Here is a 24,695-nt window from a genome sequence, read left to right on the forward strand (position 1 = left end):
CTCAAACACGTATACACACGCACACACACACACACACACACACACACACACACACACACACACACAAACAAAATGCATGTCCCACAGCAATTTGTCAGAGAGCTTTGTGTCTTACCGTGCCACTTGATTGATGACTGGAGCAAAGTTGGTTGGGCCGTACAACTGCACTGTTCTGAGGCTCTGGAAGTAGGCCTCCAGGACCCCTTCGATACCCACGCAGTTTGGGTTCTCAGTGTCTGAGTTCTAGACAAGTCAACAGAGAACGGTTACACTCAAGTGCCTGCAAAATTTTTTAAGATTTACGTTATCTGGCGAGAATGTTTCCCACTATTAAACTTATTTTAGCCATTGATCAGACTCAGCTATTCAAAATGAAAGATTCAGATCAAAATTTTAGAAATGTCTTTGCTGCTATTTGTTTCGGTATTCTTCAAATTGTAGAGTGACAAAGAAAACAAGAAAAAACTAAGCATACAATATCTGTAGAAGGAGTGGGATACCTGAAGAGTGGAAAGAGATATCTGTTGACCTAAAAATGCAAAATACCTGCAGAGCTGAAAAATTAGGATACCTGAAAAACTGACAAAGACAAATGTTCAGCTGCAAGGGTGGTATACCTGTAGAGTGGAAACAGACATCTGTAGAGCTTAAAATAAGGGATACCTGTAGAACGGAAAGAGTGGGATACCTGCAGATCTGGGGCAGTGAGATACCTGTAGAACTGAAAGAGTTGGATACCTGTAGAGCTGGAAGAGACACTTGTACAGTTGAAAATGTGGTTATCCTGTGGAGCTGAAACAGATATCTTTAGAACAGAAACAGCAGGATGTAGTTGGTGGTGAAATGCTAACCTTACTTTTACATAGTTATAATGATTTAATGACATTTTTGGAATGTCTTCACTGTTTTCTTACTTCCCAAATCAGTGTTTCACTGAAAAATTTACTAGCTGTCCCACTGTATATAAAGGGGAGAACAGGCAGTCCCCAGATTACAAATGAGTTCCGTTCTTAAGTCTTTCTTAAAGTCGAAATTTAGGTCAAAAAAGTCAAAACAGTTAGGTACGGTTCATGCCTAACGTCAGTTAGTCGAACGTTTATCTTAGTATAGCGTAGCTCATGAGCAAAATGAAGAATAATAACATAAATATTTAGAAGAGCAGGGAAATACTTTCCTCTGTTTATGTAGGAGGGCAGCCGCTTGTTTTTTGTTTGTGTTAAAATCATTATGCTTTCCAGTCAAATTGTTTGATATGAGAAGCACATCTATTTTTGAACAACTTTGTTATGGTGCTTTGCACTTCTTGGTTCATTGCCGTGTTAGAGTTCGAATTAAATTCAGTCCTTATGGTTGAAGTGGGGCAGCTTTAACTAGCTGTTAGTACAACTTTGATTGGCTCTGCTTCCACAGGTCCCATAACTTAAAATCCCTGCACTGTTTACAATACATACTGTTTATTTCCATCTCTGGTTGCCTCGAGCATCAAAGGTCTGTGTGGTTCCCTTGGTAACAGAACAGCCTCTGTAGGCTATATCAGGTAATGGAGATCGAAAAAAAGACCTTGGTCAGAAAAAATAACTAGAAGCTATAATCCCCTCACAATTCAATTTATATGGAATAAGGTTTTACTTAACAGTGAAGGCAAGCCAATTAAGTTTGTAAGTAGGGGACCCACTGCAGTTAGTAGCCTTTGTATTTGCAGTGGGTCCCCTACTTACAAACTTAATTAGGACCCACAGTCGGGATGTTACTCAAAAATGTAAGTTAAAAGTAACACGGAGCATGCCAGCGATTCATCATGAAACCGATAATGCTATTCTGTTACAACTCTATATGCAGCTACTGTGTCGTGTGTGTGAGCAAACGCGGTGGTTTTGGATTAAGTGAATGTACTCTGAAAATTGTGTCCGTATCTCTATCTGTCTGTTGGTGAAATGCTCTTTGTTTACTCTTGAGTTGTACGATGCTTGGTGCCTGCTAAATGAATGAATCGAAATGGAAATTTTAGCAAATCAAACCGCTGTAGTGGGACTTAAAATACAGAACTTTTTGGATAGGAAGAGAGTGGTGCAGTCGACTATCTTTATATTTTAGCCAGTATGACTCATGTACACACTGGACGTTCTGAGCTCACGTGATTTGGGAGTTATTTACAACACAGTGTAAATAATGAAGCACAATAAAAAATCATGGGCAGAGTTAGACCAGAGTGTTTGTGCTCATCTGCAGCCCTGGGATCCGTTTTTTACTCCACACATCACAAAAAATTCACTAATACACAACAGAAACATATGAATAAGAAATAAAGGCATAATTATAAGAAAGTTTTTTTAAAAAATCATGAAAGTTGTATTTTTAAATGGAGGTGAAGGATGACGGGGTGATGGCATGTCGCTGACACTTCAAAACAGGTAACCATAGAATTATACGGAGTTTGTTCACCAGCTGTTTGCTTCTCCACTCTATAAAAATGAAAAGCAGCGCTTACTATTCATGACTGTTAAGCAACGGCACATCGGGTGAAGCTTTGGAGCAATTCAAATTGGTATGCTAGTGGTCTTCATGGAAAAATAATTACTAAATACTTCTGGAACAGAAAAAAATCTTTATTAAAAAGTTTGTAAGAACAATGACTAGGGCTTTATGCTGTCAGAGAGGGAGACGTTTCTTTTGAAATATGTAGTTCAACCCTCCCATGAGTTGCTGTTTGCCTCTCATCAGCAGGTACATCTGTTACCAAAAGAAGTGTTTAGCCATGCGGTCAGTCCCACTTCCTCTCTTCCCAGCCAAATGTGAGTGTGGAGGATGGTGTTAAAAACTCAGCATGCGCTTGCTTTCTTGTGCTTTTTAGGTGGTTACGTTGAGAGGAGAGTCGGAGAGCCAGATTCTCTCTCAGTCTTACTAACTGGTGCAGCTTAATGGCAGCACGAGGCAGCTCTCCTTCTTCAGGTACTTCACAGCGATGACCCAACCGAGGGCTTTGTGGACACCTGCTGCGTCCGCCTTACAGCACTTTACTTTGTTTATCTGCCTGGAAGATTCCCTTATTGCAGGAGATTTGCGTAGCTTAGGGCCAGATGTGCCGGTGCATTTCTCCAGCTTGCTGTTTATTGAGGTGAATCAAGGTTGGGTGTTCATCTCCAGGGTACATCCATAACTTTCAGCCCTAGGATGTGAAGCTGCAGTTTCACCCATCTGTGGTTTCTGAGGCCTTTTTAAATCTCAGTGGCTGCACCAGTCAGGTGGCACAACTTGTGCTTAGTTCTCTTCATGTGGACACTCTTCCTCTACCTTCCCATGGTTGTCTTTTTTAAACTGTGATGGTGAGTCAATGTTTTCACTTCTCCAACCCACAAGTCACCTATGACTCCTTCCACCGCAGGCTAACTCTGGCAGGAGCTAGGGAGAGCCACTCTTCTGGCTGGTCATCATCTCTCCTTGCGTTTTTATATGCAAGCTGTTCCTGCTCTTGTTTGATGATTTTTGCCACCATTTCGTTAATACCTGTTGACACAGAGCCTTGTGCTGTGATCCTGCTGCCTCTCTGGGGCAGGACAGTGAAGACTGCTGAAAGGCTACAGATTTTGTGAATAATTTCACCGGAGATGAAGAGTAATATCCCACCCGCCCAACTGCCCTGTTTCTTACTCTCTTGCAGCATGGCTCATAAAAAATGTAGCACTAATTCGAAACAGTTTGTACAAAAATAAATGTATGAATAGCATGTACAGTAGCTGATTAAAATGAAGCCTTACTAGGGGAAATGCATGCGAGATCTTGCCATCCGGAGGCAGCTTGGCACCGAAGCCGTATGCTGGGAAGAGCTTGTCGCTGTCATAGTCCTGGATGATCTCGCCCACAGCCTTGAGTGCCATTGCGTAGGTGTTCATCTGGTATGGGTTCATGTAGTGCAGAGATGTTGGCTGTGAAGGGTTCCCTTGTTGGATGCAGACACACATACATTCCCCGGTCAGCATCCAAGGAATGGCCAGGTGAGTAAACAGATGTTAGCTAGGACCACCTATGCTTTTAAAATGCACTCACACATTTTATAAAAGAGATTTGAAATGATCCATTAAAACGTTGACATGCAGACTTTTCTCACATCTCAGATGTAAGCACAGAGTAAAGCCATCTTTTTTCTTTGTATTCATGTAGAACTCATTTGTAAAACATAAAAAGGATGTCTAAATGCCTTCCGAGAAAACTGTAATGTCAGAATTTTATGAATTAACTACATTTGCATTTCTAATGATAATAATAATAACACACACACACACTCACACACACTTTCTGAACCGCTTGTCCCATATGGTGTCACGGAGCCTAACCCAGCAACTCAGGACATATGGCTGGAGGGGGAGGGGACACACCCAGGATGGGACACCAGTCCGTCACAAGGCACCCCAAGCAGGACTTGAACCCCAGACCCACCGGAGAGGAGGACCCGGTCCAACCCACTGCACCACCGCACCCCCATAATAATAATAATAATAATAATAATAATAATAATAATAATAAAGCTCTTTTTTTCTTTTAGTTGACAATTATCAACAGTTTGTTTCCTTTTACAGCAGGGATACAACCCCAACGATATCCAACTTCCTCCACATGGCTCTACAGCAAGAAATGCTGCTCCTCTAGACATGCCAGCATGCCTTTGAGGTTGGAAATGCGCAACATGGCACTCCCCCGTAGTGCTGTCACTTACCATTGGATGCGGTGAAATCTATGGCCACCGTGAAGTTGAGCTGCGTGCTGTTGAGGGGAAAAGGCAACACATTTACACCGGCATGTCAGTGTGTGCGAAGCGGACACAACAAGCTCGTTTAACGCTGCATGATTTGGCTTTTACAGACACTTCCAAATGTATCTGCAGGTTGAAGTACAGCCAAGGCGCCTCCACGTTGCACTTGTAGAAGCGGAGGATTCCAGCCATTACACTGAGGCCACACTGCTGCTGTAAAAGGCTTTTACCAACAAGAACATGGTGATAACTGAACACTAAGCTGGGCAGGAAATTTCCCCAGCAGCAGGTGGGAATGACACATACACAAGTGTGACGGACGAGAGGGGATGGCAGCACTCTAACAAGCTCAGCATGTGCACAGCCTGTAATCTGGCAAAAAGCTGTTTGCACACTGTGCCATATGCCTTTTAAGTAATGGCAAGATAATTAGCATTTCTCTCACCCCCCACGGATGAAATCCACAAACGTGTACTCAGACTCCACTTTGAAGGACAGCAGCGTCACCTAGAATTGACGGGGAGGGGGGAGGGGGGAGGGGGTGGGGTGGGGTGGGGTGGGGGTGTGCGTGGCAACCATTAGCGAGTCGCAGTTTTGCCAAATCAAAATTATGACAGAGCTGACAGGAAGAAAGTGACAGAACGACACTTACGGTCCCAGAATTGATGTATTTTTTCTTTTTCCCTTTCTTCTTAGGATTCAGAACCTAAAATGAAAGACAAATGAACAGATAAACAAAGGGTGGGAGACACTGCTTCAAAAGAAATCATGGCAACTAAATGAAAGTTAATGGCAAAAACAAGGACGCCAAACAGCTGTGATGCCGCCTCACACCTCGTAGACGTTGAACTGGCTCTGCCCGCGGGACAGCTCCCTGTAGCTGGTGGTGAACTCGCCAATGAAGTCGTGGCTGCAGGAGAGTGGGGGTGCGGTGAGGGCAGAATCACAAAGCATACTTCCGAACAAGAGGCACATGGCCACCCCAGCACTTTTCTCTTCGAAGGGCCCCCCTTCTCCTGAAACCTCCATCCCATTTCCCTCCTTCCGTTCCCAGTGCTTTTTATAGAACCGAAAATATGCAGGAGAGATAAAAATGAGAACTGCAACTTCAGCCTCTATTTTATGTATCTCCTTCAAACATTTCAAACAATCCCCAAGGCAACGGAATACATTTTCTGCATTATTTTACAAACTTTTTCATTTTCTTTCTTTTGGCTCTGAAAAGTGACCACTTTTCTTTGCAACCCCGGGATGCCAGCTCAAAAGGGATGATGGCTACGACTGGATTCCAAGCCACATCCAGACCTTTGCAGTACATTTCCATTTATTCATTTAGCTGAAACTTTTCTCCAAAGCAACCTACATTGTTAAGCTGCTACAGTTATTTACCCACGTTCTGTGCACAGGTAGGTGATCTTTACTGCAGCAGCTCTGGGTAAGTACCTCACTCAACGGTAACCACTGTAACCACCACGTCACCTGCTGCCCTTGAAAGGAAGGAGTAATTGGCAGCGAGGAACGTGTGCTGCAGATCAGTAGCCATTTCCAACAGCACTTTTACAACATAGTAAATTACAAACATTTACTTCTGATTCTGTACCATATGGTTTTTTAAAGTTTTAGTTTAATAAAACAAGGAAGTAGGGGGCTGCAGTTATGCATTGAATGGTTCCCAATCATTCAGAGAATGTTTGATTATTTCCCCATAGCCCCATAGTGCATTAAGAGAATATGTAGACCCCTTCCCATTGCAAACAGAAATGATGAAGCCAATTTACTGCAATATTAATTTCAGATATACACTACAGCTTGAAAGTATGTGAACCCTAAAGGGATGGCCATTATTCTTATGTAAAATATTTTAATAAAACTAACTGTACTTACCTATTTGGTTTAACCAATGCAATTTGGGATTTGCTTATTTTTGCACCTGCACTACTTCTGTTTTTCTACTACACACGATTTCCTCTAAAGCAACATATGGAATTGGTTATCACACAACTATTATGTCATGTGAGGAACACTGCTTCTCATTCAATAACCATTTAGTGGTAAAACTAAGGGGCACAAGGGGTTCACATACTTTCAAGCAGCTCTGTATGTGTTAACAGAGGGACTTTGGCAAGGTAGTAAAGCACAGAGCTTTGTAACACACTGCTTTTGCAGGAATAAAAGATGTGGGGAAAGAAGGAGTCATACATCCCATCCCCTGTGCAATGGCTCGGGTTCTAGGGAAGCTACTCCAAGGGGGATGTCAATATGCACAAAGGAGGCTTACAAAAAGGGGGAAAACATACCTTCCATCTCTGTCCCAGTCATAGACGTCCACCTTGACTGTTCTACACAGAGAAAAAGAGTGAACATTTTGTGACCAGTGAAAGTCAGCTCAGAGCAGTAATTATATGTGGTTAAGGTAAGATGACTCCAGTGCCCTAAGACTGACAGGTGACAAACATCCAGGGTCTGTATGGCTTGATTCTGTGTCACTGTGGCTGGAGGTGACATGGGAGAGATGAGCCATGGTGCACCCCCACGCTTTGGGGGTCTCTGATCTAACACAGGGGTCACACCATTATTACTGACTGACAGTGGCATGGGGACAGCAGGGTAGGAGTACTCAGGATTCAGCCAACGCCCGTCGGTCTTACTCAAATTGAGGAGGAGAAAATCTACAAGGAGAATAGGAGCCAGCTGAAAACTTAAACCTGGGGGCGGACACAATTTGACAAATTGACTCTGAGTTTCTAGCAAAGGAAGGAAGGACAAGCTGACAATTCCACCGACACTGTTCCATAAAGCATGAGTGAAATGAAAACCTGGAAAGCTCATGCCCTTCGGTCTCAAATGCTTCCGGGAGCCTCATTAAGGTGACGCACGCAGTGTACCTGTCATTTGGCTGGACACACTTTTCAATTTGCCCTAGTTTTGCTGTTCTTATGACAAGATACTTGCAAGATAGGTGCCATCGATGTTATAGCGTGCAGATACTGTTTTTTTGTTGGCCATATTCTGCAAACCGACCCACAATAAGGAGCTGGAGTCATGTAACAAAGGCCCTTGTCAGCCTGTTGTTCGTGAAATGACGGCACAATCCTCCGTGTTAATCCCAATAACACCAGCGCTGGCCCCCTGTGAACACACTGGCCGACTGCTGGCATTATTCTGACTGCCGCGGAGCACAGTTCAGCTGCAAGCTCTTTGACTCTTGGGCCCATTTATGACACAATATTATCTGAATGCTGCAACTGCAACACATGCTGCGTGCCTGCTGTCCACATGCCAGAGTGGATTAACCACAGGAAAGAAAGATTAGAGTAACTATGCTCAGCAAAGCCAAAAGAACCAATGGGTGCAACAGCTGAGCAGTCATGGTTTGGATTAAATTGAACAGCTGTTAAAATTAAATGGAATTAATCTGCATGTCTGTATTAAAAGTGCATAAATTTTGGGTTGCATGGTTCTAACATCTATGAAGAGATGTATTCAGAAGCCCTTTTGGACATGATAGCTATAAAAATTCTGAAGTATAAACAACCAGTTAAACAACTTAATTATTCCCGAAAATGAAGGTACCAATGTCGTCTTGGGAAGATGGGAAATAATGAGCATTCCTTTTATTGTTTTTGTGCTTTTACACCTGGAACATCTCTCTAAAACCTGACATGTAATATAGTCCAGTTTAGTCCCTGGCTGAGAGGTGAAACAAGGGGTTGCAACTGTTCACCTTGGGTTGCGAGCATCCTGTGTCAACAAAAACAAGACTGGGTAGCATAACCGATCCCAAATAAACAAACCAAACACCTGGCAGTCCATGACCTTGGGTACCATGCTGCACAGAGCTTATGGAAGAATTGTTTATTTTCAACTTTTTCTTTGCCGTTTTTGACAAAAGTATGTCTGCACATGTGTGGAAAACCCAAGGGGCACCAAACCCTTTAAAAGCCATTCTGACAGTGCAAAGTCTTGCTGGTTCCATAATACTGTGCTCTGCACATTCCACTGTCTCCATTCAAAGGCATTTGAAGTCAGTGCAGCAAGAGTCATTAGCATCCTGTGTGCTCATCTTCACCCCACCCCATTCATCTTCTTTGTTGGTAGAGGAGGAGTGCTGGTGATTCCTTTTTGGCATCATCTGTGTTTAAAGTTTACTCATGCTGTGTATGGCATAGCACATTGAAAGCAATCTCTTCGTTATTGTTGTTAGCCTTCACTACAGGGCACTTGTTCTGTTGTTGCAAAGTACTTTGCCAGTACCATACAAATAATTTTCATATGCACAACTCAGCAGCCATGGCACTAGAGGCTTCCCTTTGCTCACCTGTCATAGTCCCCATTACAGAGTGCTCGAACAGGGATGGTGAAGGGCTGCCACACAGGGTTCAAGGTGTTTTTTACCACTTCTGTCTTGTGACAGATAGTGAACCTGCAGTGGATGCCATAGCAGAAAGTGGTTAGAGCATAAAAACACCTGAAAGAAGGTAGACTATACCAATCATTTTGGTACTTGAAGCAGAAACCTGCAGGCTACAGGTAGTCCTAAACTTACGATGGCCCATACTTATGTCAGCATTCCACCAACTTTATTTTATATTTTTTTAAGTCTTGGCATTTGGGTGTAACCTCTGACAATAACCTCTCCATCTGCTGTGTGATCACAAGGCACTATATTTCTTATTGACTCAGTCAGTGAGACACAATGAATGTGTCTTATTTACAGAAACATTTTGTTTGTGATTCTATTTAAGTTACTTTTTCTTACAATGACTAACTAGCAAGCAAAAACATATTCTAGTGATCGAGATTTAGAAACAAAGCTTTATTGTACATTGTTGGATGCACGCATGCTAATTGTTTATGTATCTTTACAGTTCATATAATACAGGTAATTGAATTTGTGACTTATGACAACTTACGACAAGACCATTGGAACGGAACCCCATCATAAAATCGATGACCAAATGTACAAGGCATTTGCTTCATGCTATGCACTGCTCTCCGTGCAATATTTTGCTCACGTTCCATCCTCGTTGCTGCGGTAGAAGACCAGGAAAGGGTCTGACTTCCCAAAGAAGTCCTTCTTGTCCAGTTTGTTGGCACACAGCTGCATGGTGGCGATGTCCTGTAAGATGGAATGAGAATCAGACATGGGGGATGAGGGCTCCTATTAAAGACCAGGACCTTGCTGCGGCAAGGACAGTATTTAGGAAACATACAAAACAATGGTGAAAACTAGAGAAGCCTGAAAAAAGGAACATACAGGAATTAAGGAAATACACCCTGTAAAACATGCATGGATTCCTTCTAGCATGTCTGAAAGATCTCAGAGTAGATACATAATAAATATGAGCCTTATCTTATGCAAGTATAATTGGAATGAGCTTAACTCTGGTGTTGCAGAGGGAATTCCTTGCCTCCTCACCTTCTATACTGCAGCCCAATGTAAATAAACACAAGCATTAATCTAATTAATGGAAAGTTCAGACTATTTACATAGCTAACCCCTTATGACAGATGCCACACAAAAGGATATGCTATTGTGCTCTTAAATTCCACACACCAAAGCCCTTCCAGAGCAGTGGCTACGATAGATTTCCAAAAAACTGTCGACAGATGGGGGTGCGGTGGCGCAGTGGGTTGGACCACGGTCCTGCTCTCCGGTGGGTCTGGGCTTCGAGTCCCGCTTGGGGTGTCTTGTGACGGACTGGCATCCCGTCCTGGGTGTGTCCCCTCCCCCTCTGGCCTAACGCCCTATGTTGCCGGGTAGGCTCTGGCTCCCCGTGACCCCATATAGGACAAGCGGTTCTGAAAATGTGTGTGTGTGTGTGTGTGTGTGTGTGTGTGTCGACAGATGTCACTTCCTGGTGAGGAGCCTGGACATCTAACTCACTGAAGTATGTGAGAGACAATAGGAGGCTCATTAACATCCCTTAGTGTCTTCATGACTTGTCTTTCTTTGTTCTTTTATTATTTTTTCTCTTTGAGCTCCATCACACTCCAGACTGTAGTTTAACAAGCCCCTCTCTCCTGTCCCACATTTAAACTGGGCAACACCAGCTCCCATTTAGCACAGCTTGCATCATGGGAATTAATTATGCAGTGCCACTCGGAGTTCTTCATGCTGATTTCCCACCAGTTGCTAGAATATGGCAGAACCAAACAAATCGACAACAACAGGAAACTCTGAAAAGGGCTTGTGAAGTGCAAGGATGGAGCACTATGGAAAGACCTGTCCTATTGCTCAAATGCATAAAGCGTATTAAACAAGATCAAATCCAGTTGTGAAAATGAAGAATGGAGAAGTACGGAGATGTGAGAAATCAGAATCGCTTCCTCACAGATGTCATATCATGTTCCTGGAAGGCTGTGAGAGTGATGTGTTTGGTGAACAAAGAGGCAGCAAGTGAATGTGACAGCGAGACAGTGCCAGGGCCATTCTCAGGGTTCCTGGCTGTTTTGTCACACCACTGTAACTGCATCCTCACCACTGGAGTTACCATCTCCTCTGGAGTCTGGCGTAAGGGCTGAGCTGGTACTGAGCTCTGTGTCAGAACTTTTTCTTCTTAGTAAGAATTACACAATGGGATTTTTTCTACATATTACCCTGTAAAAAGTATATTTTTTGTTTTAGCATTAAACTGTAGAACAGCAGGCAGCATAGCTGTTAAAGCCACTGACTCTGGACTCCGAAAGTTTAAATCCCAACTCCTGTTGCAGAGCCCTCGATCAAAGTGCTTACTGTAAGTTGTTCCAATAAAAATTACTCAGTTATATAAATGGGTACATCACTGTAAGTAGCTTAACAGTGTAAGTCTCTGTAGATGAGTTAGATAAATCAATATATGTACATACAGGTAGCTTTTGAGTCACAATGCAAGTGAATTACCATGAGTGTCCCCTCAACCTTACTGTATTATTTTGCATCCCAGCATGTGGTCATAATGTCTAACGATGACTGCTTTCATGTTAGTTGTTTTTATATGTCCCTATAATTCACATAAAATAAGGGGATTTTTGATGTCGGAACCAGACCCCATCGTAAGCCGAGGACCACCAGTAAGTTTAAGCAGTGTTGCCATGAACCATTGAAGCCTTGTAACCAGCTGGATGCTTGACATGGCTGGATGAAGGCTACAGATCAGAAATGTCAGGTTTAAAACAATTTGCTCCACTCACCACCAACACAAGCTCTGTGTTTCCCTCAAATGCTGTGTGACCTCAACTATGAGCAACGTGAAGATGGCAGTCTCCAACACACAGACACACAAGTGGGTTGAGCGAGTCCCACCACTTACCCGGCAGTTGCTCAGCTCCTCTGCAGTCAGTATGATGGCCCCACACTTCTTCCCTGGAATTCCTCTGGGGTGCGAATGGCAAGAGCAACCATGAGAGAGACAGGAAGAAGAGAAGGACAGAAAAGGACAGTCAGGGTTCTCAGGGTCAGTCTGGCAAGCTGGACACACAGTTGTTTCTTAAACCTTTTGCCTGAAAAGCTGCTGGTCTCACTCAAACAGCCCCTCCCTACTAGAAGAGGAAATGACAGTCAGGGCACAGCTCTGACCCTAGACCTGACCCTTGGACAGAGCTGGTTATTTTTAGACATAATAGACTCTCAGTCTTCATAACACAACTGGAAAAACTACAGCTGATATTTTACTGATCCCTCCTTTTTCACAGTCCTTTTCTTTCCAAGTTTTTATTGTCTCTCTGGGTCTACAATTCTCATTTGTTGCCATGCTGGCAGATTAATATATGCATTAATATTGTACTTCACACGTTGCATGCAGAGTTATCTAGATATTGAACTGCGGCCCTGATGGGGCCACACAGAGACTCCCCAGTGGATTTATTTTAAATGAGGCTGAGACGCCGGCACGTGTTGCGGTTCACAGGCCGGTTGGAATAAAACCTCACGTGGGCTTATGCACCAGGTCTGCAGCTGCACGGCGCCGAGTAAACGAACACATGCATCATTCACAGGAATGGCCAGTGAGGCGCAGCACTTGCTGCTGAAATGCGTAAATAACAAACAGCGAAAACACGTTCACTAATCACCTGTGCCACTGTCCGTCCACGAGAGATGTGGCTCTCTGCTGAAGGCCATCAAAGATTCCCCAAGATACAGCCAGTCCTCGTCTGGATTCATGTCAGGAGGAATAGCTTGCATGCAGCTGGATGTCTCTCCATTTGACAAGAACAGTATTCCTCGTGTGAAACCCACTAAGAGCCACCCACAGCAACAAGTTCGCTCTTATCATGGTGCCCCTTGGTCACACTGACCACCTGCACTGTGTACCAGCCTTGCTGGGTGGCCCATGACTCACGCCCCACGCATGAGATTTTTTCTCTCAAGGGCATCCTTCAGACGAGGCAACCCTAGTGGCCACTTTACCCGCACCTTTCCATCACCTGGCTCACCGGGGACAGGTAATCTTGCTGGACGATAACAATCGAAAACACAATTAACCAATGGACTGAGGTGATGATCTGATTCCCGTGGAATGGATGCATATTCCAGCACAGACAACAAATGGAACACAGAACACAGCACAGGCCGCATGAAGCATATCCACTTCAGCAGTGAATCCGTGTCACGTGTCAGAAAGACACACAAAGGGCATTTATTACATGGGATGTTCACATAAGGGTGACCATTAGACCTCACTTTCTTTCTGCAAATAAGGAAATCACATCTGAGTCCAGCAGGAAACTGCAAGAGTAAAACAAGGCAGTTTGGAAGCGCCCAGATAGTGAGAGCATCTGACTGGAGACAGATCCTTTCTGTTAACTTTTCCGTATCATTTAGTGACAAAAATTCTGCAGAAGACCCAATTCTGTGCGGAAGCTGTGAAGGAGATTCGGTCCCCCCTGCTGGGTTCCTTCTCAGTAACACTTCACCAAAGAAGCCACATCCGGTGCTTCTTCTCATAACTCAGCCAAGCTCTGCTGTTACTTTTCTTGTAGAAGGAGTGTGTGTTCTGTTACTACTGGCACTTTGTACTTCCATGGGTAAATCAAGTGTTATATGAATATTTAAATTCACAGCAACATTTCCACAAAAGAAATTAAATATAGACATTTCATAGGGAATCCAAATTCAGAAATGTCCTATGTATTCATGCATTTTAGTAGAATCTATAGTATTACCTAAGTAGAATATATATATACACACTGTATGTAGCTGAAAAGAAATCTCAAGACTACAGCTTTGTTTCTTATGAATTTGTGCCACAGACTTATTTTTGTTCAAAGTTATTTAAACTGACAAACACAGCAGCACATTTTTTTGTTGATGTAAAATGTGTTTCTGGAAGGTAGGAGGAATGGAGAAGACTGAAAGAAACACAAGGACAGCACTGAATGAGCTCCAGTAACAAAGCTGGGGCAGGATTTGAACCTACAACCTTGCAGCTGGGAGATCATTTTGGCACTACCAACTCCTACTCCCATGCTATCTGTTAAACTTTTAGACTATAACAATTTAAATGTATTAATTATAATGACATTCAAAATTAAACTACAGAAGTTTTTTCTTTTTCAATTTTATTCCCATATCTATGCCATGTAGTTCGTAATTTACTCCGTGCAGTTATATTTTCACTCTGCTCATGAGTTTCACACCCCTATGTCCATATAGAGACGCTACAGTAATACAAGTCTGTGTGACCACTGCTTGTCATAATTTGGATCTGCAAAGTAAACTAAATTAATTGTAAAGCCAGGCTTTCCTTGAGCTTTGAAAGCACAACATAGGAACCTCAAATTAAATCCCACTTAGAACAAAATTACACAGAATGCAGATCTTCACTTCTTCTAGAAATGATTTGGACTTATGTAAGCGGGCAGAAAGCTTAGTTTGGCTTAGCACCGAAAGTTTAAAATTGCAATTATTATTTATGAGCTAACATTACAGAAAATTAACTTTTTTTCAATCTAAAGTGCTCAGGTGATATGAACATATGTCATTTTCACCCATTCATATAGATGGATATTTAATAAAAGTTACAACAGCAAAATTTAACACTGTAGAGAAGACACAGGTAGATACACACGTAGGGTTAGGGTTAGGGGTTTGGGTTAGAAATACAATCCTGTAATCAGTATGACTGATATGAGAACCTAAATGATATGAGAGTCTAAACTACGTGGCAGACAGCACAATTCCAGGCAGGATATAAATCCACAGAAATACAGCCCGAGGCCTGACATTGCAACATGTGCTCACAACTTCCTCAGCAGCGACATGACGATGTCCGTGACACACAGGGGAGCAGTCTCTTGAATCGGTCTTCCAGAGGAGTTGGACACTAAAGAAAGTGTCTTTATTACGGCACTCGTTTTGTTTCTTGGAAATGACATTCTCAGCTACATGTGATGGACCGTGAGGGAGAGAGGGAGAAAAGACGGACAGCAGGACCATCTTATTCTATTACAGGACTCCCCCCCCCGAAAAAAAAAAAAAAAAAAAAAAAAAAACTGTTTGGCAGAGCCGTGAGAAAAAGAAAAAACATAAAAGCAGAAAAAAATAAAGGTGAGCCGCAGCTGTCTTGAGTCCTCCCTTGCACTCCAATTAGGGAATGCTCCTGACAAGGACGGTCTCTCCTACCTTTCTCGCAGCGCTGGCAGCAATGTTAGCGAACGGAAGATGGAACAGAGAGCTCCCCAACAAGACAACATCAGAAAACTCCTACCCTCAGAGGAAAGATCTTGTGACTTCATCTCATGAATGCTCTACCTGTGCTACTTAATAATAATTAAGCTTTTTTTCCATCCATTAATTCAAAAAAGTGTGCATAAGACAGGCAGACCTTCTAGACACACATTTTCCAAAGCCTACCATAAGTAATACATTTATTATCCAACAGTCGTTTTCATTCACACAGTGTTTGACCTCATCATGAACCATACACCCCTGTGCATTGGAAGCAAATGGTATAAAAATATAACATGACCAACCAAACCATGACAGGCATAGTTTCACATTAATAAAAACATTGCATAGCTGAAAAAGAAGGACAGTTCAGTGATGCTGACAGATGAAGCCCTGTTCATGAGAAACACCAGGGTCCCAACAGGTGGCTCAACTACAGCCCTGCAAGGAATGATTCCCTTTAGGGTTTTTCTTTCTCATACATCTGTGAGCACATTCTGTGTGCGTTGGATAAATTCTGACACTCAGGGCTAACTTCCTGGACAATTCATTATGTATGTTTGCTTGCTAGCATAATTTCCCTCTTGAAAGCAGAAAGCAAAAAAAAAAAAAAAGAAAAACAGAAGGAGAAGAATGCCTCCACTCTTCAATATTTCAGGCCAGCGCTCCAGTTTTAGGTGAATCCGCAGAGGGGAAAGCTGGATGTGGTACAGAAACCACTTAATTGGGAGACAGTCACACACGCTTCTTTGTAACTTGGCGAGATGAGAGGGATCCGAACACTCCTCCCTGTTGGAAAAGCAAACCCAATCCAGCTGGCACACTTAGCACACAGGGATAACACACATATACTCTTCCTTACCTATCATCTCTTGGTACAGGTGGGCCTCCAGTTACATTTCACTTATACAACTTATGACCGACCACTCAGACTTACGACAGCTGTCCTCTTAGCCTTATTATGTTATTTTTGAGTTCTGATGTTTGGTCATAACATCTAACGATGAGCTCTCTCTCCATCAGTTGTACGAAAACATTGTTATTGTTTGGGTCTAAGTCAGCGCTTGGGTGTCTAGCTGAGCTTTGTTTGCAACCTTTCTGTTTTTGATTCCCTTCGAGTTACTTTTTCATTTAAAATGGCTAGCAAGTGAAAAAAGTGGATATTCATAATTTGTTATTACCGTACAGTGTACTCAATAAAGAGATTGAGAGGAACAGGTGTCACTATTAACCACGATTAAAACCATCTTGTTTCCAAACTGTGAGAATTTCTAGAAGGTACAGTGAAGCTGTATTTTAGAAGTTATGCGTTCCACATTGCCATGAGAAATTGGTCTTATGGGTAAGTTGTGCATGTGTGTGGTGTGCCTTGCTCATCCCAACATCTCAGCATTATAAGATGCAAGAAAGCAACTTACGTCCTTAGAGTGGCAGCATTTTGGATATCAAAAAAATTATCAGGAGGTAGTGGAAGACAGCAGGGGAGGTGGCAGCATGGTGGTGCAGCAGGTTTGGCTGGATCCTGCTCTCTGGTGGGTCTGGGGTTCAAGCCCTGCTTGGGGTGCCTTGTGACAGACTAGTGTCCCATCTTGGGTGTGTCCCTTGCACCCTGTGTTGACAGGTTAGGCTGCAGTGTGTCGTGACCCCGCTCAGGATAAATGGTTAAAGACAGTGAATGAGTGAGATACATTACAATCACACACACACACACACACACATTTTCAGAACCGCTTGTCCCTTATGGGGTCACGGGGAACCGGAGCCTACCCGGCAACACAGGGCGTAAGGCCGGAGGGGGAAGGGGACACACCCAGGACGGGACGCCAGTCCGCCGCAAGGCACCCCAAGCGGGACTTGAACCCCAGACCCACCGGAGAGCAGGACTGCGGTGCAACCCACTGCGCCACCGCACCCCCCTACATTACAATCAAATAATAATAATTAAATCAGCTGTACACTAAATCCAAATAAAATCATTCCATGTGCTATATACTTTCTGACATGGATTATGCTAATTATCTTACTTGTGGACTAAAATTACCTCTGATCCTGCTTCAAATGCAGGTCAACCACTGTTTTAGAGTCCTTTGTCAAGTCCATGAAATATGCTCCCTTATCAAATCAAGCCCAAGAGCGCAATCATGCTGTGGCGTATTTCATCTCTAAGGACATGATGCCACTTCAGACTGTTGAAAAAGCTGGATTTCTTCATCCGTTGAAAATGGCAGTGCCACAATAGAAAGCTCCAATACTTTTCCACAAACCAAATTACCACTTCTAATTAAGGCAGCATCTTTTTTCATTAAAAAGCAAAAAAGTTTCATGCAGACGACCTCTGAATGTCATGGAGCAGTCCGTTTGAAACACCCAGCAGTCTCACTTTCCTGTCTCAGATTTATGGTACATAAACTACAGGACCCAGCCTAGGTTGACTAAAGCACCAGGAGCTGGAGCCTGTGCCAGTGCTGGTGATGAGCAGATGCTGCCATGTTCTCCTGTGTCCTTTTCGCAGATATTTGGTATTCTGGACATAGCAGCTCATCAGTGACGTTCTCTCCTTGATTTCATTCCATCATTACCATGCAGCCTATCTTAACTGCAAATCTATGTCCTTGATGCAAAGCTTTCCTGTAATGCAATATGAGAGCGACAATGGAGCGAAGCTGACTTGTGTGGCTGAGTTTCATCTCAGTTTTAATGACGTGAAGCAGCCTGACACACAGGCATGGTCACTGTACACGAAAGTTATTTACAGGAAGCAAAACATGATCTTCACTCTAGAAGCAGCCCGTCATGAACTTGGCAAACTCTCGGCATCAAGAAAACACAGGTGGAGCTGTGACTGAACCGGCTGCATCTGGACTCGTTGAGGATCAAAATGAAGAAGGCGAGGCCGTCATTCTGATGGAAGCAGATTTGTGGTGTAAAGGTAATTTAGAGAACCCCATGTTGTTCACAGAAGGATTGGTATATACACATGCCGGTCTGAGTCAGAAGTAGATTTGCCATCGAAAGGAAATGGAGAGGCACACATGGAGCGCAGGCACGGCATGGAGACCTCTGAAGTGACACCTGATCAAACCATGAAAGAAAACTGTCCCGCAAGCGAAACATCCTCTCGCGAACAGAGGGAAGTCATTCACCCTTGTCACTTTTCTCATGTAACTGCCATTATGAATCTCCGATTGTTGAAGGAGCGAAGCATCGTTCCTTTGATACATCCATGACTTTTGCTGTAGCCTGTTTTGACAGATGTACTAAAAATGAATGACAGAACCTTCACATACACCCCTGTTATGTCTCCTCTCAAGCACCGGCTTTAATTAAGTTGTCCAAAAGGACCGCCTAATACAACTAAGCAGAGGAGGCTCAGGGGACCTTCTGCCTGTGCAATCACACACCAGACAGGGGAGTACAATCACTGCTGATGCATTCACCGGCCATTACAGCAAAGGACTGAATGCCCGAAGGAAGTTACACACCAAATAAAAGGTAATGCATTCTCGGTATTCTATTATGCTGAGCTCTTGAATAAGCGGCAATGCGATTAAGGGGGATATTGTGTCCTCTCAGCTATTACAAAGCCATCTCAGTGTTTAGAGATTACAATTTAGGGGTTCACAATCCTGATGGCCCCATGACACAGGTTGTCGATTTCAATTGCGTAACCTTTGTTGTCTGGCAGTGCCACCGCCAGCGAATAGGACATCCGCTCTCTGTGAGGCACCGATGCTGGATTGAACGAAATTGGCAATATGGCCTCGGCGCGGCAGGTGGAGAGCCGGTGTCACTTGTCATTTTGTTAGATGAGTGTTCCCACCTCCTCCAAAAATGCCACCTGTCATTCCATCAGAAAAGAGAAATATCTTTCAGGATATTGACCACTTGCCGTGCTATTACTTTCTGCAGCTGATCAACAAGAGCCGGGTTGGTGGTCTTCTATATCCTGCTGAAGCTGCATCACTCTCCCTCGCTCTCATTCTCTTTCACTCCCTCACACACACGAAAAAACACATTTTTTGCCATTTCTTGCACATACACAGACTCATCCTGTGTATCTACACACAGCCCTGTCCTAATATTTAGCATTAAAACATTTGTGTATCACACACTTGACTCAAAAGTAAAACATACAGACATCCCAATATACAGTTGCTGAATCAATGGCCATGTTAAGGTTTTGAGAGGAAGAACAGAGGCTAGATTGATAGAGATTAATGAAAACAGAGGGAAAAAAGAAAAACAGACCAACCATTGCATGAAACCATATTTCTAAGTCTGTGGCCATGCACTTGACAAATGAGTGGCACTAAAACAAACAGGCCTCCAGCAGCAATCTTGTAATACTTGGTAAAACAGACTCAAAGCGCACAAAAATGCTTTATTTGTCTTGATCAGTGGGGACAGTTCAAGCAGTGGATAATCCAAAAGAGCCTAAAAGTAAAGTATGGATTGTACAGCCCATGGGAAAGTGGCCCTGTACAGTTAAATACAAAGTGAATAGCACAGATCCAGGAGGAGTCCTTCTCCCTTAAGCAGGCTCCCCTGAGCTTTACAAGACAAAAACACTTAGGTGGCCGGCGCACATCATGGCATCTTGACACAGGCCTTGTCAAGTCAACACAGTCACCGTCAAACCGCTCTCCTGCTTTGACACAATGCCAACAGGAAATGGGAGAAACAAGTAGTGCAGCAAGAGTTTGTCCATTTGAAATGGACAATAAGCTTCTCTGTTGTTAACGTGTGACAAAAACAGGAGACATTATTGTGCCTCTCCACAGTAAAGAGCGTACACTGGTGGCCTGAGGCAAACAGGAGCCATAAATAACCACTGACAGCATTATGCATGAGACAGGAACACCACAAGTGTCTTTACTGGAGCTAATTTCTCCGCAGCAGTTTCATTATTCCCTCATTTCCTTAATTATTTGTGCTGTTGCTCTTATTCTGTTTTATCAGCACTATTTTGTATTCCTTTTCCTGACACTCCTCACTCCTGGACAACTTACTGATGATACAAGTATACGGTCCTGGATTCTCAAAAATGTATAATAATAATACATAGATGAATAAATACATTTTAAACATTTCGTTCCTGCAGAAATGGGAATACCCAATGGAATGGTGTCAGGACCTCTCTGGGTGCTGCAGTTAATGATCTACAGGATGAAGATCAAACAGACCCTCAGCAGCAGTTACACTCAACGTCTGCATAGCCACAGTGTTTGGACACCGAGAGTCACTTTGATTAAAGGGAGCGATGTGACAGCGATCGACCTGGGTGTGAGTAATACAGGGTGAGACATGTTCCCTGGGGAGAGGAGCCTATCTTCCGCAGCACCTGCTAAGTCGCCAGACCCCCATCCAGTGGAAGAAGCTGCACCTAGGGCTGACCTGCAGCTTCATATACCACGGTATGTGCAATAAAAATGATCCCAGGCACGAACAGAATATTAAATACTTCACATTAGGGTTGTGCAAGATGTTTGAAGAATAGGTGACAAGCAAACATGTTTAAATATGAACAAAATTACATCTCTTCCCCCTAAGAAAGGCAATTGAGACTACAGTGCGTGTTGCAGTTGTATAAACGTGGCAGGTGTACGGTGCCTTCTTCAAGAGCCACAGAAGGAGACCAAGGGATGGTGGCAGAGACACCTGCTGGCTTCCTAACATTTTCTCTTGCTTTCTGTGTTGTTAGCACAGCCTGGGGTCCCTGGCACCAGGGAGGGGGGAGAAAGAGATTGATGTGTGTGTATGGATGTCTCCATCACCTGCAGGCTCCCCATGCGGCGCCCCACGTCCCCCTACAATCTGGCCTCATGCAGGAAGACAGAACCACTAAACGCACTGTGCAAAAGATTCTTCATCGGCAAAACGTGGAAAAACAGAATAAAGAATTTCGTAGCAGAGGGTCAGTTAGGAGAATGGAGACACAACAACCTCTATGAAGGTAACAAACTGTTTTCGAGGCTGAGCGAACTGCCTGCAGAGTAATAAGTTTAATTGTGTCTCTTAGTCAGAGCCCTGCTGCAGAGCCAGACCGCACAGATGGCTTATATCTGTACATCATACAGTCAGGAAAAAACCCACATCTCTCCACTATTTTTACTCAAGTTGCAAATGTATGCAAATTTAAAAAAGCAAAAGAAGTAATTCGAGGTCAAGCAGAGTCTGACAAATTAATAAAAAGGAGAGCCTACATTCTGAGCGCAGCTAGTAGCATAGTGGTCAGCGCTTTTTGTCGTTGGACCCAAAGGCTGCATGTTTAAATCCCATCTATACTTGAACACAGTACCCTAAATCATTCCAGTAAAATTAATAAGCTATCTAAATGGGGAAGTAATGGTAGGTAGCTTAACATTGCAATTTGCTTTGCAGAAAAGCATCAGATAAATATGAGGGAAAAAATTGTGCAACACTATAACACTTGAAGAAAAAGGCTAAAAGATTCATTTTCTTTCTTCTTTATCTTCATCCTTCACTTGTTCACTTCTGGAATTAAGGCAACAGAGAGCTGATGTTTTCTGGACAAGAGGCTCCGATCCTTGTTCGCACACAAAGCAGGCTGCGCCCCACTCCCAGCCTGTGAAGTGGTTTGACACTATGAAATTGAACCTGAAAGCCAAAATCCACCTCTTCCAGGAGGACAGGCAGCCAAGCTCATCCAGATGGTGAGTTGAGAAGTTCAGCAGGGAGCTTCTCTTCATTCTTACATTTTGCACATAATGAAAATTTCACATCTAGAGTGAGAAAACACCAGGCCCCAATTGTGAGAGGCTTCAGAGGATGGGACCCATGGTGCCACTGGCCACAGATCACAAGAGGCCTGGAACCCGACTTTGCAGTGAGTGAAATGGCAGCCAAGCAGAGGCTCCAGCAAACTTTTACAGGACTTCGATGCCAGCTAAGTACACGTGTTGTCATAAAGGACACAGAATAAGAATAACAATCTATAATGATACAAAACATTGGAATTTTTCAATTGTTTTCTTTTTTAAGAACAACTCGGTACAATTATGGTTTTTAAGCTTTGTTGTTTGTCATCATAAAAAAAAATATAAGAAATGGCAAATATCACACGGAAACTGTATAAGTTTTTGTAATCACTGTCTGAATTAGTATAATGTGATGTATGAATAATTTTCTCCAATTTCAACAACACTACATTCACCATGAATATAATACTAAATATGTATATTTATTTCAGGAACATAAAAGCACAATGATCACTTTTACTAGGCATTACAGAGTAACTGGACATCATTTATTTTTTTGGTTTTAAACAAGAAAATCATTAATATATGTATTAAACCAGCACTACAGTCTTGTGTGTTCTGGGAAAAAAATGATCCATATTAGTGAACTAAGATTATTCACTGTCATCCAGCTTGCCTCACTTAGGCCCCCTTGAGTCAAAGAAAATAAAGAAATTAAACAAAGAACTAACCTAATTCAGTCATGGTACATGATGTCAACTTAATTGGTGGCCATTACAATAGGATTGCTGTAAAATACCTTTTTGCAGGAGACTTCATAGTGGCATATAAGAAGTGTTATCAAATGTTTACTGTGGCAGTGAAGATATCGGGGTTGGAAACATTAATAAAGACTTGAACCTTGGTTAAGCTGCTCCATGTTCATTATCTTACACTACATTGTGTATTTCCTTAACAGAATGTGGGTAACAGGGTGAAATTCTTCCCAGCTTCTGATAGACCCTACTGGAAAAATAGGCAATTTAATTTTGCACGGTATAGAAAGAAGATCTGTCCAGAGCACACCCAAAGGTGCTGCTGGGGTCAGAGCACCTGATTTTAAATCCAATTTTAAACTGTTCTTTCAAGCAAAATTTAAGTGTTTCAAAATAGTTATTCATAAGAGCAAAATTTAAGTGTTTTAAAATTGTTATTCATACAGTTGGGAAAAAAACCTTTAAGACTTTTTAAAACATTTATTTATTTACCTGATGATTTTTCTCCAAAGTGACTTCCATTGATTTACGCATTTATACAGCGAGGTCATATATACTAGAGCAGTTCTAGGTAAGTTCCATGCGCAGAAGTACTACAGCAATAGGTAGCATTCAAACCCAAGTGCCAGGCAACGGTAACTACCCTGTCAGATGATTCAGGAAATAATCACTGTTGGTCTTACACCAAAGAGGTCTAGAGCAGACCCTCGACTGTAGACTGCACCCAAAAATGTGGGTTATATTCAATGGGCAGTCATTCTGAATACTTCAACTGAGCAACAAGGCACATTGTCTGAATTAAAAAAAACTGTTGACATTCTGAGGCACCAGCTAGGCAGCAAACAATTAGTTCACAACAAATGTCTGCCAGATTCAGAGACTGTAAACAATATTGCCCCCATTAAGACTGTTTCTGCTCCCCGTTTTAATCATCTAACTCTCAGGGGCCTCTGCCAAGCAAACTGGTGAAAAACACCTGTAGACCTGTGGAAAACATGACAAACATCAAATCCTCACAGCAAAATCAAAGTAGTTGGAAATCCTACAGCTTCAGCAATTGAATTAACTCTCTGTGATATATGGCAATAAAAAAATAAAATTTTAAACTAACTTTGTGTCAAACCAAACCATGTGCCTGCTTTGACAAACAAATCCAAATCATATCTGGAAGAGAAGATCTGAATTCTATTTCATTTTCTGTTCTTTAAGTAGGATTTTATTTGAGGTCTCTACGATGCGCTCTAAAAGCTCAAGGAAAGCCTGCCTGTTGGATATTGCTGGAGCTGTTGATAATACACAGGCAATTCCTGGTATACTTTCACCAACCTTGGAATCATATTTGATTCTAATTTCTCATGACTGTCATATAAAAATGTTGAACTAGGCTTTGGAAACCAAAACATTAGAAAAATTTAAGGCATGTCATGGCATTGATAAATGCAGAAAAACTCACCCCTTCTTCGGTTAAATTAGATCTTGGTTACTTTAATTCTTACGACCAGTGGACCGTAATGCCCCAGTGAAATGCCATGTGCTCATTCAAAGTAGAACTGCGAGTATGCCAAATAAACCAAGAAAATTTGGCCAAGTCTTTATGCTTCATTATTATGTGCAGCCATTTGTCCTATATTTGACATCTGAGTTCTGCTTTTCTTTTTTATGTGTGTGTGCAATTTCGTTAAAACTAGACCTAAATCATCTGCGAAGCAGGTTGTTTCAAAAAAAATAAAATCTGATTGAGTTACTTATTATTGCAGCATCTGTAGACTGTATTGTAATATAAAGAAACAGGTGAAATGTCTTCTCTAACAACTGATTCTGACTGC

At 42.6% G+C, this 24,695-nt stretch overlaps 1 protein-coding gene across 3 annotated transcripts in view; it reads right to left on the reverse strand.

The window, feature by feature from the left end:
• The window catches only part of LOC108939412 (copine-9-like), an 84,505-nt gene that overhangs the window by 13,751 nt on the left and 46,059 nt on the right, over positions 1-24,695 (reverse strand). Inside the window, exons 7-16 of one of the 3 annotated variants that reach the window (XM_018760736.2) lie at positions 12,040-12,103; positions 9,763-9,866; positions 9,066-9,170; positions 7,045-7,086; positions 5,582-5,657; positions 5,400-5,453; positions 5,193-5,254; positions 4,712-4,758; positions 3,756-3,937; positions 116-243 (exon numbers count right to left, since the gene is read on the reverse strand). In XM_018760736.2, coding sequence (XP_018616252.1) covers positions 116-243; positions 3,756-3,937; positions 4,712-4,758; positions 5,193-5,254; positions 5,400-5,453; positions 5,582-5,657; positions 7,045-7,086; positions 9,066-9,170; positions 9,763-9,866; positions 12,040-12,103 — 864 coding nt within the window. Of the gene's footprint in view, positions 1-115; positions 244-2,352; positions 3,505-3,755; positions 3,938-4,711; positions 4,759-5,192; positions 5,255-5,399; positions 5,454-5,581; positions 5,658-7,044; positions 7,087-9,065; positions 9,171-9,660; positions 9,687-9,762; positions 9,867-12,039; positions 12,104-24,695 lie in introns of those variants that run through there. The other 2 variants (XM_018760737.1, XM_018760738.2) reach the window with 2 other exon arrangements.

This window comes from Scleropages formosus, chromosome 19, assembly GCF_900964775.1.
Source record: "Scleropages formosus chromosome 19, fSclFor1.1, whole genome shotgun sequence".
Taxonomy (NCBI): Eukaryota; Metazoa; Chordata; class Actinopteri; order Osteoglossiformes; family Osteoglossidae; genus Scleropages; species Scleropages formosus.